The 18,540-nt window shown below is 36.1% G+C and overlaps 3 protein-coding genes and 1 non-coding gene across 4 annotated transcripts; 3 read left to right on the top strand and 1 right to left on the bottom strand.

Annotated features, from left to right (window-relative positions):
* Positions 1–447: 447 nt before the first annotated feature.
* LOC138876308 (uncharacterized) lies at positions 448–1,077 on the bottom strand. The gene has a single exon (XM_070155222.1). It carries the CDS (start codon positions 1,075–1,077, stop codon positions 448–450), a length of 630 nt encoding a protein of 209 aa, XP_070011323.1.
* Positions 1,078–5,293: 4,216 nt separating this feature from the next.
* LOC104246350 (protein HOTHEAD) lies at positions 5,294–9,977 on the top strand. The gene is made up of 5 exons (XM_009802159.2): positions 5,294–5,675; positions 6,323–6,964; positions 7,617–8,005; positions 8,537–9,102; positions 9,712–9,977. Exons 1-5 carry the CDS (start codon positions 5,603–5,605, stop codon positions 9,770–9,772), a joined length of 1,731 nt encoding a protein of 576 aa, XP_009800461.1. The 5' UTR covers positions 5,294–5,602; the 3' UTR covers positions 9,773–9,977.
* Positions 9,978–12,795: 2,818 nt separating this feature from the next.
* On the top strand, positions 12,796–12,876 carry TRNAL-AAG (transfer RNA leucine (anticodon AAG)). Its single transcript has one exon. It is a non-coding gene; the product is annotated as a tRNA-Leu (tRNA).
* A 2,473-nt stretch (positions 12,877–15,349) lies between these two features.
* LOC104246351 (uncharacterized) lies at positions 15,350–17,713 on the top strand. The gene has a single exon (XM_009802160.2). The coding sequence runs from the start codon at positions 15,506–15,508 to the stop codon at positions 17,375–17,377; it is 1,872 nt and encodes a 623-aa protein (XP_009800462.1). The 5' UTR covers positions 15,350–15,505; the 3' UTR covers positions 17,378–17,713.
* Positions 17,714–18,540: the final 827 nt, after the last annotated feature.

Here is an 18,540-nt window from a genome sequence, read left to right as displayed (position 1 = left end):
GAGAAAATAATTCCCGCATCTAGCCACTTTATCACCTCGTTCTTCACCACTTCCTTCATATTTGGGTTCAGCCCCCTCTGATGTTCCCTGGAAGGTTTGTGCCCCTCTGCCACTAGAATCTTATGCATGCAGTAAGCGGGGCTGATCCCCTTGATGTCTGCCATGGTCCACCCAATGGCAGTTTTGCACTCCTTCAATACCTGTAGAAGCTGTTGGACCTGCACATCTAACAAACCAGATGAGATAATAACAGGTAGAGTGGAGTCAGGTCCCATAAATTCATACCTGAGGTGGGCTGGCAATGGCTTTAGTTCCAGCTTTGGCGGTTCTTCAATGGATGGCTTAGCTGGAGGAGTCTCCCTCTTTTCTAAGTGTAGGGGCTCAAACTCTAGATTTCTTTCCCAAGGCCCTCTACCTTCCAGTGCCAATACCCATTCCGCCAAGTCCTCACCATTCACTTCCTCTCAAACATGCAGCGAGGGGATCCTCAACCGTCAACACTTCATCATCAGACTGTACGATTACATCCACATCATCAATAAGAGAGCAATTGGCGAACTCACTTGGTCGCCTCATAGATTTCTGCACATTGAATATAATCTCTTCGTCATTGAGCCTCATCTTAAGTTCCCCGGTCTCACAATCAATAAGAGCTCTCCCTGTGGCCAAGAATGGTCTTCCTAAGATGATAGGAATTTCTTCATCCACTTTGCAATCCAATATCACAAAATCTGCAGGGAACACGAATTTCCCCACCTGAATAAGTACATCATCAAGGATCCCAAATGGACGCTTCACAGTCCTGTCAGCCAGCTGCAACAACATAGAGGTGGGTCTAGCTCTCCCAATGCCGAACCTTTTGTAAATGACCAGGGGCATAAGATTAATGTTGTCCCCTAAATCACAGAGTGCTTTCGCAAAAGCAAAGTTTCCAATAGTGCATGGAATAGTAAAACTCCCTGGATCAGAGAGCTTTTCAGCAACAGGTCTAGTTACCACTGCACTACACGTCTGAGTAAGTGTCACCGTGGCCAAGTCTTGGAAGTCAAATTTCCGGGACATTAAATCTTTCATCATTTTTGTGTATCCATGCATCTCCTTTAAAGCTTCAATCAATGGAATATTAACCTAAATTTGCTTGAGCATCTCAAAGAACTTTTTGTACTGCTCCTCCTTTTGATGCTTGGCCAACCTCTGTGGAAATAGAGCAGGAGGTCTTTTCTTCCCAATCTCTTGGGACTTTTCTTTCTCAGCTACTATCTCTACTACCGGCTCTTCAACTGCTTCAACAACTTTCTCGGTCTCCTGCTGAGTATTCTTTTCTTCCTGAGCAAGATGGATTGTCACATCTGTCAGCCTTGTGGAATCATCTATATCAATGGGTACCTGAATGAGTGTCTCAACCTGTATATTGTCACGAGCTCTCTCCTACTCTACATCAAGATCCCTGCCATTACGGAGACTCACCGCCATCAGCTGCTTCGGGCCCTGATATTTAGGATTGATTTGGGTATTTACAGGTAATGTCCCCTGAGGACGATTGTTCAGAGACATTGAAATTTGGCCCAATTGCACTTCAATATTTTTGATTGCTGCGTCATATGCATCTACTCTTTCATTTATTTTTGCATTGGACCCAATCACCTGCTGCATCATTGCTTCAAGTTTTGTGAACCCATCTTCTTGCCTTCCACCATGCTGTTGCTGAGGTGGGAGATACCCTTGATGTTGATTGTTGTACCCATGTGACCTTGGATAAGGTGCCATATTGTTGGAGGGTCTCATACCTCCCATGTTTCCAGTGTTGTACTGTGGCTGAGGTGGTCTGTATGGCTGCTGAGTTTGAAGACCCCAGTTCTGATTGCCCTGTCTCTGGCCTCCATAGTTTGACACATAGTTCATGTCCTGAGTGTGCTGATGATGATGATCATGTTCAGCATTCCACAGATTACCAATTGGCTGACTAAGATGTGCACAAGCCCCCATTGGTGGTATCTACAATGTGCACTTGCTGTTTCTGCCCCGATTCCTCCACCTTTTTGGTGAGTATGCTCATCTGTGTCAAAAGAGTCGCCACATTTTCAGCCATGGAATTTGATGGGTCAAAAGGCACTGAGTGTACTACTGGAGTGATAGGTGCATTCCTAGTCGTCCACCCCGAATTTTGAGCTATTTTGTCAAGCAGGCTCTGACCTTCTCTCCAAGTTTTGCTAAAAAATGCCCCACCAGCTGAGGCATCTACAATGTTCTTCATGCTATCTGATAGTCCCATGTAAAACTGTTGTCCCAACATCTGATCTGGAATACCATGGTGTGGACATATAACCAACATTCCTTTAAACCGGCTCCATGTCTCATGCAGTGTCTCCATTGGTTTCTGTTTAAAGCTCACGATCTCATCAATTTGTTGAGCTGTTTTGTTGGGCGGGTGGAACTTGATGTGAAATTGCTTGACTAATTCATCCCAAGTTTCTATCGAGTTTATGGGGAGTGAGTTTAGCCAGACCTGAGCAGCTCCTGTCACCGAGAATGGAAATAATAACAGTCTGATTGCTTCCGAAGTTACGTTGGGTTGCCTTTGAGTTTTGCAAATCGACAGGAAGTTCTTCAAGTGTTGCTGAGGATCTTCGGCTAGTGTCCCAGAAAATAATCCCTTGTTTTGCAGCAAGTGCAGCATGTTGTTCGTGATCTGGAACGATTCAGCTTGTATCGCGGGCACAATAATGGCAGTGGCCAGATTGTCAGCTGTGGGTTGTGCCCAGTCATATAGTGCAGCCTCAGGCACAGGAGGTGCCCTATCTCTGACGTTTCCGTTGACGTTGTCTACGTCACCCATGTCAATTTCGAGGTTGTGTGTTTGATGAGGTTGTTGAAGTCTTTTGTTGGCACGATTCAATATCCGAAATATTTTCTCGGGGTCTGAGAGTCCTTCAAGTACTTCTCCAGTCCTCGTAGAGTTTCTAGGCATACACCTGTGCAACCACGTCAACAACCGTCAAAATTTCCAATCAAATCTTGGTGTAGAGAAGACTGACTATACTAAGAATTTTTTGTATTTCTATCAATGGTAATTGATAATTCCGTTAAGTCCCCGGCAACGACGCCAAAATTTGATCACGCCCAACTATGCCTTATAAAAAGGACAATGCGGACGTTGCAAATATAACCTGAGTATTCTGCCCAGGGTCGAATCCACAGAGAATTAACCTATCAATCACAATCTTTAGAACTACTAAACTCTTGAGAACCAACTTCCCCAAACGTTTGAATCACCGTTGATGGTTTCTTTACTAACTAAGATTGCAAGTGAATAACAAGTTGTAAACTAAAATGCTAAGGTTGTAAATAATAATGAGAAAATGCTAAAGTAATGACTTCCCCTAATGATGGAATCCCTTCTGTTTATGCTTCATACAAATTTACCAACACACCTCTATCAATCATGAACGCTCATCTTACCGCAAATCTCTCCCGAGTAATCACAGTAATATACTCAATGCACTCTCCCGAGATACACTAGCTAGCTTTAATTAACACAGTTCACTTCAGATTGCACTCAAGGCTTCGTTATCCCTAATCCCGCCTTTAAACCCGCAGTTATAGATCCCTCTTATACTTTGGGAGTAGTATTGTTCAACAATAACCTAAATATGCACTCTCTCACTAAATAGGCACAGCTAATTGAGGATCCTGTCAATTAACTACAACAAGAACATAGTTGAACAAATAAAGATTGAAACTAGCAATTTGTATTCACATAAACAAGAAGTTCATCCCCCAATAGGTTCCATCAAAACCTTAGACAAAGGATTTAGCTACTCATAACTATGGGTAAACAAACTAAAACAATATTCATCATAAAACTTGCAAGAAAAATAAAGAAAAGAAGAAACCAAGATGTTTTGGGTGATCTCTCACACTTGTTCTTCTTGCCAAAAATACTCTCCAAAACAATACATGCCTCTCTTGGGCGAAGTCTAGTGTTTAAAATAGGGTTTTGGGCTAAAAATCCCGTGTTTTGCACTTTAGTCCCTGAACTTTCTCGCGCCTGCTCCTCTGAATCTCCTTCTGTCCGCGAGCAGTTTTCACCGCGGTTCTGTCGCGGTCGCGGTGGAACCGCGGCAGAATCATTTCTCTGATTCTTCAGCCTGTTTTTGCGTGGTTCACTTGGGATATTTCACGGATGGCCTCTCTTTCTTCAATTTTTGACTCCAAAAGTACTCTCTAGCCTTCCTTAATCATATATAACCTGCAAGTCATGAAAAGCACTAATAAGAGCATTTTGTTATCACTTTTATTATCAAAACTATGCAAGAAGGCGGTTATTTAGGGCCTGAATATAGTGAAATTCACCTATTATCATTTTTTCAAATTTCCAACATCTAGGGTGTGTTTGGTATGAAGGAAAATATTTTCCGGAAAATATTTTTTAATTTTCCCATGTTTGGTTGGCTTAAATGTTTTGGAAAATATTTTTCTTATAAACTCATTTTCCTCCAATTGGAGGAAAATATTTTCCTTATCAAGAGAAGGGAAAATATTTTCCAAAACTCCTTCTCAACCTTCCCCACCCTCACCAACCCACCCCACCCCCTCTCTCCAAAAAAGGCTTTTTTTTCTTTCAAATTCTTTTTCTGTTACCACTCACCCTACTACCCCTCTACCCCACCCCACCCCCACCCCCTTATTTTTTTTACAATTTCAAATTTCTATATTTTCGTTTTTTCTGCACCAACATTTTCTTGGAAAATATTTTCCGTTATACCAAACACACTCCTAGTGATCTTAGTTTTTACTGCCAAATAGCAAACCAAAAATATTTTCATATGCTTCAAATTGTTCAAATCTATTTTGAAGTGAAAAAATAATCTTGTTTATTATGTATAAAAATAATCAACTCTAAATTGAGAAATTCCGGAGCATTTCCCCTTTAGTGAGTTGTGATGTAAATCCGAATTTCAAATACCATATAATTAAACCAAAAAAAGGACTAAGTAGAATGATCAATAAGTATACAAGTAAAGATTCATTTGACACATGAATCTAAATATTATAAGATCTATCAATCTCAATCACTCCTATAATGACCTGGACAAAAAATCAATGTTAGCATTTAATTTGATAGAATTAAAAGGGGCAAAATTAATGATCATGTGAAGAAAATAAAAGAGAAAATTAATATGTTGATTGCATATTCACCAATTTTAAAATCCTACAACTACCTTCTTCCCCTCTCCCTTGCCTCATCTACTATCATAATTAATTAGTAGACTAGAATATCTTTCTTTTTTTTTTTTTTTTTTTTTTACACAAATTTTTGGACCAAACTAGTCATTTTCTTTGATCCTTTAAATAAATTCGGTAATCACACTACTCTATAGCTCCACTCCTGATCCTTTTTCTGCAAAATTCAGAATTCACAACTCCTGCATTTTCTTGTTTCCTTCTAAATATACCTGAAAATCCTATAAAGGAACTTTCTGTTCTTCCAATTTTATTGCCGTCCAAATTGTTTCAGTTTCACTATATATTCTCACTTTCTTCAACTTCTCCATATATGAAAGTTATCTCTAAATTTATTACTTGAAGATATTAACTGAGAATGGAGTTTGGTTTGATCAATGCTGCTCTTCTTGCATTTTTCTTCTTTCTTCGCTTCTGTTTTTCTGAAAAAGGTAACAAAATCTTACCCCTTTTTGCCTTTTTTTTTCTTCTAGTTGATTGTGAATTTGCTACCAAGAATACTGTCTTTTTTGTTATAGATTGAGACTTATAGCTTTACTTATTCCATACTGGGAATTAATTGCGGGAAATCGTCTGATGACACTTCTTACTACTATGTGTTTTTTAATAATATTTGATGATGATCAAGATAATTTCCGTGAAACTCTTTCATTTAATAGAAGTGAATTGTGATTCTCACGAAGCAAATAACATTTCCTATTGATTTTCATTATTCTGTACATAATTTAACCAATTTTAGCAGTTTGTCATATTTTTGAAGTTATTAATCCCAATTTTAATGAAAATTACCTGTAATTACTTTTGGATTCAAATTATACACACTAGTAATTAATACGTATAAATTTTTTATACTATCAGCGTAATTTAACATGTGTTAACAGGTTAGTTACCAACTGGAGTAATACTATTTATCATAGAATTTTACCAACAATTATCTTATAAGTGACTTCATTATTCAAATATTTTCTTCACTTTTAAAACAATAGAAATTAAACTCATTATTCATTAATTTACAGAATAAAAAATATTTTACTTGTCAATGTGTAGAAGTTAAAAGAAGTCTTTGTATGATTTGCAGCTCCAAACTACTCATTCATGCACCAAGCAACTACAGCTCCGGAGACTTCATACTACGACTACATAATCATCGGCGGCGGCACCGCCGGCTGCCCATTAGCCGCCACACTTTCTCAGAACTACAGCGTTCTTTTACTCGAACGCGGCGGTTCACCTTATGGAAATCCAAATATCACGAATTTATCGGAATTCGGATCAGCACTTTCTGATCTCTCGCCAACTTCGCCTTCTCAGCGTTTCATTTCCGAGGACGGTGTAATTAACGCGCGTGCACGCGTTCTGGGCGGAGCAAGCTGCTTAAATGCCGGGTTTTATTCACGCGCCGGCACAAAGTACGTGAACCGCGTGGGGTGGGATGGTAAGCTGGTGAATGAATCGTATATTTGGGTGGAAAACAAAGTGGCGTTTCAGCCGCCGGTTAAGCAGTGGCAATCCGCCGTGCGCGACGGTCTTGTGGAATCTGGGGTGGTGCCATACAATGGTTTTACATATGATCATATAAATGGGACTAAGGTTGGTGGTACTATCTTCGACGCCAACGGCAGCCGCCACACGGCTGCCGATCTTCTTGAGTATGCTAACCCTAGTGGCATCATTGTCCTTTTGCATGCTTCTGTCCATAAAATCTTGTTCAATACCAAAGGTACGTATATTTTTCTTGCATAATTTATTTTATATAACAATGTTTGACGGAAAAATAATTTAAGAAAGAAAGAGAATTTTGGAACATGTATATCAAAAGTATCCTTAGATAAGTATATAGTTTGAAATACGTCATGACATTTCTATCGTTATAAAGATATCATTTAGAGTAAAATAAATTTTTTAATAAACCTTCCAAATACAGAAAGATGCTATTTTTTTGGGTACATGCCACAAGGAAAGAGTCTTAAATAAATTTTAAAATAAATAAGTAAAAGAAATCCAAGCTATGCAGATTAGGAAGCAAATTGATTGTGATAAAAAAATAGATCGGGGGATTTTAAGTCAGTAGTTGTAGAATAATAATAACACATATTACTATAGTTCTATTGAAGAAAGTGTCAATATACTGTGAACCACAATTAATATTGATGGTGAGATTAAGGAATTTCATATTTTAAACTTTGGGTTAAAAAAGTAGTACTTAATAAAATAATGAGAAAACTGGATAGTATAGCCGTTGCCAAAAATAATAACCTGCACTTGATAATGTATAATATACATATTTCATACATAATCAGTGCGTATATTTTGTATATTTGAGTAGCAGATACAATTATTTTTGACCGATAATCCAAATGTGTAACTTGAAGGAGTGGCAAGGCGAGTAGCTCGTGGTGTAGTATTTAGAGATGCATTAGGGAAGAAACACAAGGCATACTTGAAAAGAGGAGAAATGAATGAAGTAATTGTTTCATCTGGGGCACTTGGGAGCCCACAAATGTTAATGTTAAGTGGGGTAGGCCCATCAGCCCAATTAAAGGCCCATAACATCACGGTTGTATTGGATCAGCCCAATGTTGGTCAAGGCATGTCGGACAACCCAATGAATGCCATTTTTGTGCCATCACCTGTCCCTGTTGAAGTTTCTCTCATTCAAGTTGTTGGCATTACTCACTTTGGTAGCTATATTGAAGCTGCCTCCGGCGAGAACTTCGCCGGCCGTGAAACTCTAAGCGATTACGGAATGTTCTCTCCAAAGGTACTCTTTCAACTTTTGCACGATAAATATATTAAGAATAATTAACCCAAACAGCTGCCCACCCAATCGCTTAACCTAAAGACGTATAATATATGCTTAATTTATGTATTATATTGTATATACTCCATGTATAATATATGCATATAGTACATTTATTGGGCCTAGATATGCCCATTAGAGTCCTTCTATTTATTGGGCTTTTGACATATTTGCTCGGTCGATAAAAACTAATTACAGTCACTATCTAAATATACAAAAAAATAGATGGATTATGTATAAAATAAGTATGTTATATGTATATTATTTATTATATAAAATAAATATTTTCTGGCTATTATTTTGGGGGATTGTTACACAAATAGCCGGTCAAATTCAAGGTTTACTTTTTCTAGTTGATATATATAGATTATATACATTTATACATATAATAATACATGAATTAATTCCAGTTAAAGTCCCAATTTTATTCTATTTTTTGTTTTGTTTAATTCAGCACAAAGTTGAAAAGAACCATTTTTTTTCATTTTTCAGATTGGGCAGCTATCAACAGTGCCACCAAAACAAAGAACACCAGAAGCCTTGGAAAAAGCCATAAATGCCATGAGTGAACTAGATGATTCAGCTTTTAGAGGAGGATTCATAATAGAAAAGATAATGGGCCCAATATCCACAGGACACTTGGAGCTCCGAACCCGGAACCCGAATGACAATCCATCAGTCACCTTCAACTACTTCAAACAGCCAGAGGACTTACAAAGATGTGTAAATGGGCTCAAAGTGATAGAAAACATAATTGAATCAAAATCATTCTCAAAATTCAGATATGATACAATTTCAATACCAGCATTACTCAATTTGACAGCAAGTGCTCCAGTGAATTTATTGCCAAGACATGACAATGTTTCAGTGTCCTTAGAACAATTTTGTAAGGACACAGTTATGACAATTTGGCATTATCATGGAGGGTGTCAAGTTGGTAGGGTGGTTGATCAAGATTATAAGGTTATTGGGATTGGAAAATTAAGGGTAATTGATGGTTCAACTTTTAGTTACTCTCCTGGAACTAATCCTCAAGCCACTGTCATGATGCTAGGAAGGTTAGTACTAATTTATATAAAATACCATGAAGGAGATCGGAGCAAGTTGTCTCCATGTGACCTATTGTCACTTGTTCAAACGGTGGAATTAGCTTGCGTCAGGGCAGACTGCCTACATCACACCCCTTGGAGCAACAGTAAAGTTGTATCCGTGTGATCTATAGGTCACGAGATCAAGCTGTGGAATCAGCCACTGATGCTTGCATCAGGGTAGGCTGCCTACATCACACCCTTTGGAACAACGGTAAAGTTGTCTCTGTATGACCTATAGGTCGCAGGTTCAAGCCGTGAAATCAGCCATTGATGCTTGCTTCGGGGTAGGTTGCCTACATCACACCCATTGGAGCAACAGTAAAGTTGTCTCCATGTGACCTATAAATCACGTGTTCAAGCAGTAGAATCAGCCACCAATGCTTGCGTTAGGATAGACTGTCTAAATCATACCCCTTGGAATGTGGGTCTTGTCGAATCCTGTGTAAATGCGGAATGCTTTGTACCCGAGCTGGCCTTTTTTTTTTTACTAGTACTATAGTATATATAAATGTCTTAGTTCTTGAAAAATGTGATGATTACTAAAAGGAATTTTTTTTGTGTGTGTGAAATGTGCAGGTATATGGGAGTAAGAATACTGAATGAGAGACTTGCAAAAGAGAAGAGTCATATTAATTGAAGATGTAATTCGTTTTTTTTCTTGTTTTGTTACCTTTTGTTTGAATAGGTGTATGGATTAAGAACATGTACGTATACCATTATATATGATGTATATTGTCTTTATTCTCTGTAATAATTCCAAAGTTTTAATACTCCTATTTTTTAGAGGTTTGTCAAGACGTTTTGAGTTTATTCTGGAAAATAGAAGGGATTCTGGACTATAATATGTTGAAATTCTCTTTCACTTCTTTCTTTTGCTTTTAAATTGCACATACTGATACAGGCATCAAAATTTAATGACGGAATTATTTGATGAATGTTTCTTTCTTCTTTTTTAATTTATAATTAAACCTTTCCTACCTGTATGGGCTTTTATTGTATTATTTGTTAATAATAGTATTTACGATATATTCTTCTTTCTATTTCCTCTTTTTTTTTTCCAATTCAACCAGAAATTCTCGTATCCAAGACCCTCAAAAGATCAAGTACTTTAATATATATACTTAATTCTTGCTGTTTGCTGGCCTAAATGGAAAATATTTAGGAGCAGAGAAAGGGGTGGGGTTGCGGTGTGGAAGAATATGACAAAGAATATACCTCAAAGGAGGAAAAGAGGGTTGCCACCTACTCATAACTAGTTGCGTAGAAGCAAAAGTAGGATTCTCTGCTCTGCTCTGTTAAAGGGTATGCTCGCTTCATTTATTCCGAAATATTTTGACTGTTACGGTAAAATGCTGTTATAGAAGATATACTATATTATAACATAGCAGAAAAATTATTTTCATAAAAAACGTAATTTTTATAATGAATGGTTGCTATATATAGTCATGCTATTACAGAAAGATCTGACTTCATGTCTCTATTCTTGTCTCTCTCACACACACAAAGAGAGAAAGGTCGTGTAAGAGAAGAGGGCCAAGATAATGCTAACTGGAATCTAAATTAATATTTGGAGATATATATATATGGAGGAATAAGATGATAATCAATTGATGATCAGTCCTTTTTTCAGATAAAAGAAGCTTTTGCATGGAATGCTCAAAAGCAAGGCATCATATAAGAGGATATCCATTCATTCCTTTGGCATAATTCAATGGCATATCCTGGCGTTTTATAACCCTATAATCTTGAACCAGTTATAAATTCTGCTCTCCATAGTCCAATTTCCTTATATGGAGATTCAGAAATAAGCTTCAGATTTTGAAATGTATCATAAGTGAACCAGTTGTAGGGCAGCACTCCGTTTGGCAGATATTTAGTTATCAACACGTATTCACGTACATTTGTTATCTGCCAAAGGAGAGTTGCCCTATAATTGTTTCTGCTTAATTTTTTATATGAGAAACAAAAGAATCATGTGCCTCTTCTTTACGTACATTTGGGGATTCCTTAATTTTCTTTAGTTGGTAAGTGCTTACTTTGATTTAGTCTAAATATGGTCTAATTATCATTGTGTTATGCGATTAATGTTCTGGTAATTTAGTTTAGCTATATATCATACGATGAGAATCTGTGATGTCCATGACGGAGAGCGGGTTGATGAGGGCGGGTCAAGCAGGACTGACAGGCTTCTCGGCTAGAAAGTTTCTGAAGAAGGGATGCACATGTTACTTTAAGCAAATCTCACATCAGAATGTGAGAGAAAGTTAAAGAGCTTTATAAGATATGACACAAGTTCACATGGTACACTCACATTTGGAGTTCAAGGTAACGTACCCCGAAGGAAAAATCCGCGCAAGCCTAGGCCCAAAGCGGATAATATGTGCCATGGGCTTGAATGGTGACAAAATCTTTCATAATTTCAGAAGCTATGCAGTTCGGTTATTGAGCTTGAAAGTAATTTTGGCATGTTAGGTGCCTAGCTGGAAATCATTTTGCAAACTACAAATATTAATAATTCGCAGACAAGTTTGTGTGAATAACCTAAACCTAAAGTAGTCACACGTTTGTAATAAAATGAGTTGGTTCGTCCTGTGGACATTGATCATTTTTGAAAAGAAATAGACATCCCCATATACTTCACTATCAGTTGGTGGACGATATAGTCTAATCATACTAAATTAGGCCTCTAAATCTGCGAGCTTCATTTAATTTGTAAGAAGATAATTGACATTCCTAGCAGGTGTTCAACAGTATCTTTTTGACAAATAAGGGTCAATTTTTATTATTTTTAAGGCACGCAAGAGGTGCATGTTATTTACGAAGCAAAAACTTATAATTGGATTGAAATGAATTAGGAAATGGCCAAAAAGACAAAGTTTTACCTTGTTACACAGTGTAGCAAGAAAATACACAAAATAAGTTTATGACGAAGGGGTGTCAATTAACAACCTCAGTGACTCTGCCACTAGCCACATTTGTGCAAAATTGTCTTGAAACAGACGAAAAATCTGGAGAGCCTAACGGTGCTTCAAGCCAGAAAAGAGAGAAGAAGAATGATGCAACTATCTAATAGAGATCACAGTGAGCGCCGGGACAATTATTTTTGGAGAAAAATCAGAATAACCAGATTTACAATTGTTAATTGAAAAAATTAGCCTTAGTTTCAAAATTACTAGAAATTTAGCCACTTTTTTATGTGAAAATAAAATTTGCACAAAAACACCCTTATAATCTGGAAATTTTCTGGCATAATATATTGGAGTTTAACTTTTTCACATATGAAATTTCAGCATAATGTGTTAGAATTCATAATGTGCTGAATTTCCAACATAATATGCTGGAAGTTTATATGCATGAATTTCATAATCCAACATATTATGCTGAAACTTTCCGTGTTTCATCTAGGGTACTTTTGTCCAGATTTTATCTCCGCATTAAATAGTGGGCTACCTTTCAATAACTTTACAAATACTAGCTATTTTTTGAATAACCACCTTTAAAAATGGCTATGCCATGCCATTTTGACAATTATTTTGTCTAGACTCTAAGAGTGAACTTGATACTAAAAGATTAGTAGGGTGGCCCAAGTCAGTTTGGCCACAACAAACAAGACGTGTTCGGATCGAATTTATACCACTACAAACGCCAAACGTAGTGCATGTTGAGATGGCCGAGTTGGTCTAAGGCGCCAGATTAAGGTTCTGGTCCGAAAGGGCGTGGGTTCAAATCCCACTCTCAACATTCCACATTTTTTGAGTTTTTGATGGGGGGAAAAAAAATTTCCTTTCCCATTTTAACTTATGGAATAATTTTTATCAATCAATGTAGTAATTTATAAAAATTCTATCTAAATAACATACCAATCAATCGTATACATTTTCTCTTGCCACTATCCACTTCAATGTTCTTATTAATCAAATAGGACTAACTGCTTTTCTCTATACATTCTAGACTTGAAAGAGATTGAAAAGTTAGACATGACCCCATATATCTGTTATTATCCACACTTTATTTTTTGCTATTAGGCCGTGTACAATAAGCTAGTTGACTTAGTCAACTCAAATTTAATTTTGTAGTATTAAACTAGCAATTTGCTACGCAATTTCCCTTTTCACAAGATATCATTATTATCTTACTTTTATATTTTTGAAAATTTAATTTGGGGAGGTCAACTCAAATTTAATTTTGTAGTACTAAATTAGCAATTTGCTACGCAATTCCCCTTTTCACAAGATGCCATTATTATCTTACTTTTATATTATTAAAAATTTAATTTGGGGAATATGCGCCCAATGGATGTGATGTAAGCAGTCTACCCTAATGCTTACCTTGATGCTTGCATTAGGGTAGACAGTGGCAGAACCACATTGAAACAAGGGGTGTTAAGCGACACCCCTTCGCAGGAAAATTACAATATTTTGCTAGATAAATTTTTTTATTATGTACATTTATTATATGCTGACTCCTCTTGACTTTTCGATGTATCTAATTATTTATATTTTGACATCCCTTGATGAAAATTATGGATCATCCACTGAGGGTAGACTGCCTACATCACACCCATTTAGAGTGCAGTCAGCCCTTTTCCGAACCCTACATGAATGAGAGATACTTCGTGCATCGAGACATGTAATTTTTACTGGTCAGATATACAACTCAGACTTAGCTATGTATTTGTACAAACTTTTTTCCTATATTGATTGGAGAAGTTTTATTTTGTGTCTCATACAACTTACACTAGTTGTATGAGGCTCCTTTTTGTTTTACAAATTTGTGGATCCCAATCGGCCAATCTTACACTTTTGGATCCACAGAAATCTGGGTCCACAAAACCGTGAGACAAAAAAGTTACTTCATACAACTAGTGTCAGTTGTATGAGACACAAAATAAAATTTTCCATAACTTTCTTAGTATCAACCGCCCAAACGGCTAAAGTGAATATACAGCTAATCTAATTTTTTTTATTTTTAATATTATTCTTCGGGTACATATCTTACCGATCTTAATTAACTTGAATTGAGACCTAGTTGATTGACTTTTGGTATCACAGACCTAGTTTATTTTTAAGTCTTGAAGATTTTAAGTTATGGCTGGTTTCAGCTAACTTGTGAAGAAACTTCTATTGAACTAAATGCCAACAAAAAAAGCAGTTTGGTACACAAAGCATCTCGTGTTCACGCAGAATTTGGGAAAAGGCCGCACTCTAAGGGATGTAATATAGATATTCTATCCTAATCCAAACATTATTAACTGCTTCTACGACTCGAACCTGAACTAAATGCCAGCAAAAGAAAAGATAATTTTTCCAGGGTATGTTACAACTGATATTATTAGTGGGACATGTACCATAGTGAGTGAAAGCAACAAGACTACACAGAATTTTGGAAACTTTGAATTAAATTGTGAAAACTGACCACGTAAACCAAGTCCAAGAATTCATTGAGAAAAAATCATTCTTGTTAAGTTTCTATGGAAAATGATAGATAGTGCCGGCCACTACAAAAAGCATAATTAATCCATCCTTCTCTGCTTGTTTTTTTGCTCTTTATGTCACGTTTCCAGCTAAGTTTTCCAAAGCCACTTCCACATATTTTTGGATTCTAATATAATCCTAAGATTGTTTTGATGGAAAATTTTAGGCATATAATCTGTCAAGATTAGTATTAATCGGCAGGATTAATGACTTGTTCTAGTGTTTAATCAGAAAAATTAAATGATTTATGTAGTGGCTATTCACATAAAAGACCAGGTCTAAATTTCGATACAACAACAACAATAACATATAGAGTATATTCTCACAAAATGGGATTTGGGAAGGTACAAATGCGAATTCAGGATTTAAATTTATGGGTTCAACCTTTAATATTTTTAGTATTGAACTTATTATATTTTTGTAAAAAAAATGAGTTCATATCTACTCTTTGTTGTAACTATAGTGAACTCTTATACATGAATTTCCGTGTCGAAAGTACTGGATTCATATGAATCCGATGATATTATAGTGGATCCGTCCCTGAGAGGTAGTATGTACGCGGTCCTTACCCCTACCTTGTGAAGGTAGAAGGTTGTTTGTGAAAGACCCTCGGCTCAATAAAGCAGAATCACAACAATTATAATAATGAACTATGAAAAACGAAATAGTAACAACAACCAGAAAATACAGGTGTAAATGTCAATATAGTACTAAATGTCCTATGAGAAAATACATTTGAGAGGGCATTATAAGTTGAGATTGAAATAGTCAATCATGTTTGTAAAGTGCTAACTATTGCTCTCTAGACTAGGCTAAATAACTCAATTTAGTTTACACTTTCACTTGCTGCAGCAATCAAAAAACCAGCAAAAAAACCAAAAGATACTAAATCAAGAATGCAATCACCTTGTCTTAGATTGACAAGAGAAGGTTGTTTCAATTGTTGCTGCCAAAATTCCCATGGAAACCAAAACCACAACTCTAAAATCAGCACAATCATCACTTGTCATCGCGAATTTATCGATACAATGGCTTCTTCTATCCAACCAAATTCTCAATTCACTAACCATGAGTGTTTGCCTTCATGTTTAGAATTGTTTACAAGCTTAAAAGAAGCATATCCACACTACAACCAGACTAATCTAGCTGATGAAATCCGATCACAAGAATACTATCATCTTTCTATATCAAAACATGTTTGTCTTGATTATATTGGCAGTGGTCTTTTTTCTTACTACCAACAACAAGGGTGTCATTCAATAGATGATTCAATCGCGTCTTCGTCATCAGCTCCTCCTCCTCCAACTCAACAATCTGATTCTGTCAATGAGCCTTTCTTTAACATATCATACAAGTCAGTAAGTTTAAGTACTCAGTTGCTATATGGAGGCCAAGAATCAGAGTTAGAGTCTAAAATGAGGGAAAGGATCATGAAATACATGAATATTTCTAAGTATGATTATTCTATGGTTTTCACAGCTAACCAATCTTCTGCTTTTAAACTATTGGCTGACTCTTATCCTTTTGAGTCCAATCACAACCTTGTTACTACTTATGATTATGAAAATGAAGCCGTTGAAGGAATGATAGATAGCGCGAAAAGGAAAGGTGCTCGAGTAGTATCAGCAGAATTCTCATGGCTTAATTTGAGAGTAAATTCAAGAAAATTGAGAAAGATGTTAGTTATCAAGAAAAATGCTAAAAAGAAAAGGGGTTTGTTTGTTTTTCCTCTTCAGTCTAAAGTAACAGGCATAAGATATTCTTATCAATGGATGAATATTGCACAAGAAAATGGTTGGCATGTCTTGTTTGATGCATCTGCATTAGGTCCTAAGGAAATGGAAACTTTAGGCCTCTCAATATTTCAGCCTGATTTTCTCATTTGCTCTTTCTACAAAGTATTTGGTGAAAATCCATCTGGTTTTTGTTGTCTGTTTGTGAAAAATTCAAGCATATCAGTGCTCAACAAATCCTCCACTAGCTTTGGAATTATTAGTCTTGTTCCAGCAACAAAACCATTTGATAAAAATTCTTCTTTTTCTTCATCACAATCAGTTCAAGAAGTGAGCCAAGAAAACTCTACTGAATTTCAAGAACTCAAACAAGTGTCTGAAGAACCAAAGCCAATACTCACATTGTTCGAAATATTAAACTGGGGTCTGAAATCCAACAATAACAAATACAAAAAGGTAGAATCAAAGACGAGTATGAGTTCTGATGAGCTAGAATGTAGAGGCTTGGATCATGCTGATAAATTAGGCCTGGTTTTAATCAGTAGTAGAGCAAGATACCTTGTAAACTGGCTGATAAACGCGTTAACGCGCCTTCAACATCCTCATGCTGGAGATATTCATCCTCCTTTAGTGAAAATCTATGGACCAAAGATAAGTTTCAACAGAGGACTAGCTGTGGCATTCAATGTGTTTGATTGGAAAGGTCAAAAGGTTGATCCAACACTAGTACAGAAGCTAGCGGATCGCAACAATATATCCATTTCTTGTGCATTTTTGCAGCATATATGGTTTTCAAAAATGTATGATGATGAAAAGAAGACAATCTTGGAAACAAGAAGTGGTGAAGTGAGAGATAATAAGAAGGGGAAATTGAATTGTGGTGTATCAGTTATAACTGTTTCAATTGCGATGATGACAAACTTTGAAGATTTGTATAGGCTGTGGAGTTTTATAGCTAGATTCTTGGATGCTGATTTTGTTGAGAAAGAAAGATGGAGATACAAGGCACTTAATCAAACAACTATTGAAGTGTAGTGGAAATCTTTTTTTGCAAGAACAACTCCATTAATTGCCGAGGGTTTATCAGAAATGGCCTCACTACTTTCATAAAGTAGGGGTAAGACTACGTATATACTATCCTCCCCTGATCCCACTTGTAGGATTACACTGGGTTTGTTGTTATTGTTGTTGTAGTAAGAACGACTCCATTAATTCTTTCATTCTTTTTTCATTACATTTTGATTTGTGAAGATGGACTCAATAGTGTTAGAATTAGAAGCATTGTGAATCACTTGTGTTGCAAGAACACTATAAATGGTTTAAATTTGTCTGTAAATATGTTCCTATGACATGCCAAAAAGACAATTACACATTAAATTTGTCCCTATGACTTGCCAAAAGGATAATAACTCATGTAGATTTTTCACGTGGCACATAATTTTGGATCATCTATTCAATTTGTACTCACTTTTTAAAATAAGTTTAATTGATACCTAATTTTTGTATTACTTCTGATACATATACTTTTCTCTTCTTTACTGCTGTTTCTTCTTCTTCGTGCTTAGAGTTTCTTCTTCTTTTTAATTGCAAAATGAATTTGTTAAATTTATTGTTGGTTTGACAATTAAATGATTGAAATTTATTCTTTATGATATTTGAAAGTTATGTTTTAAATTTGAGCTCATTTGGAATAGATTTGAGCATTAAATCGTAAATTGAATTGTTGAAATTCGAGGAAGAAGTTTATGTTTCAAAACTTAGGATTTGAAATCTGAAGTCACATTCAATAGATTGAACTACTTAAGATTCAAATTTCTGAAATTGCATTTGAAAGATAGAAGAACTTCAAATTTGACTTCTGAAGTTGCATTGTTGAGATTGAACTACTTAAGTTCGAATTTCTAAAGTTGCATTTGAAAGATAGAAGAACTTCACATTTGATTTATGAAGTTGCATCAAAATTTTATGCAATACGGGTATAACTTTAATGGTGGACTCAAAAATATATGAAAATGCCCCGAGTTTCATCAATATCATCTATTTATGGTGTATCTTATCAAGTGGAAAATTACAGCTTGGGCAGCCCAATAGTTGATCCATGTGCAACAGAATATGTTCAGGAAAAATGACACTGTATAATCGCTGTAAAAATAATAACAAAAAAAAAATATAAAATTTGTATATTTTTTGTATATATA

The sequence above is a fragment of the Nicotiana sylvestris genome, chromosome 8 (assembly GCF_000393655.2).
Source record: "Nicotiana sylvestris chromosome 8, ASM39365v2, whole genome shotgun sequence".
In the NCBI taxonomy this organism is placed as follows: Eukaryota; Viridiplantae; Streptophyta; class Magnoliopsida; order Solanales; family Solanaceae; genus Nicotiana; species Nicotiana sylvestris.
This window is presented reverse-complemented; position numbering and strand designations above follow the sequence as displayed.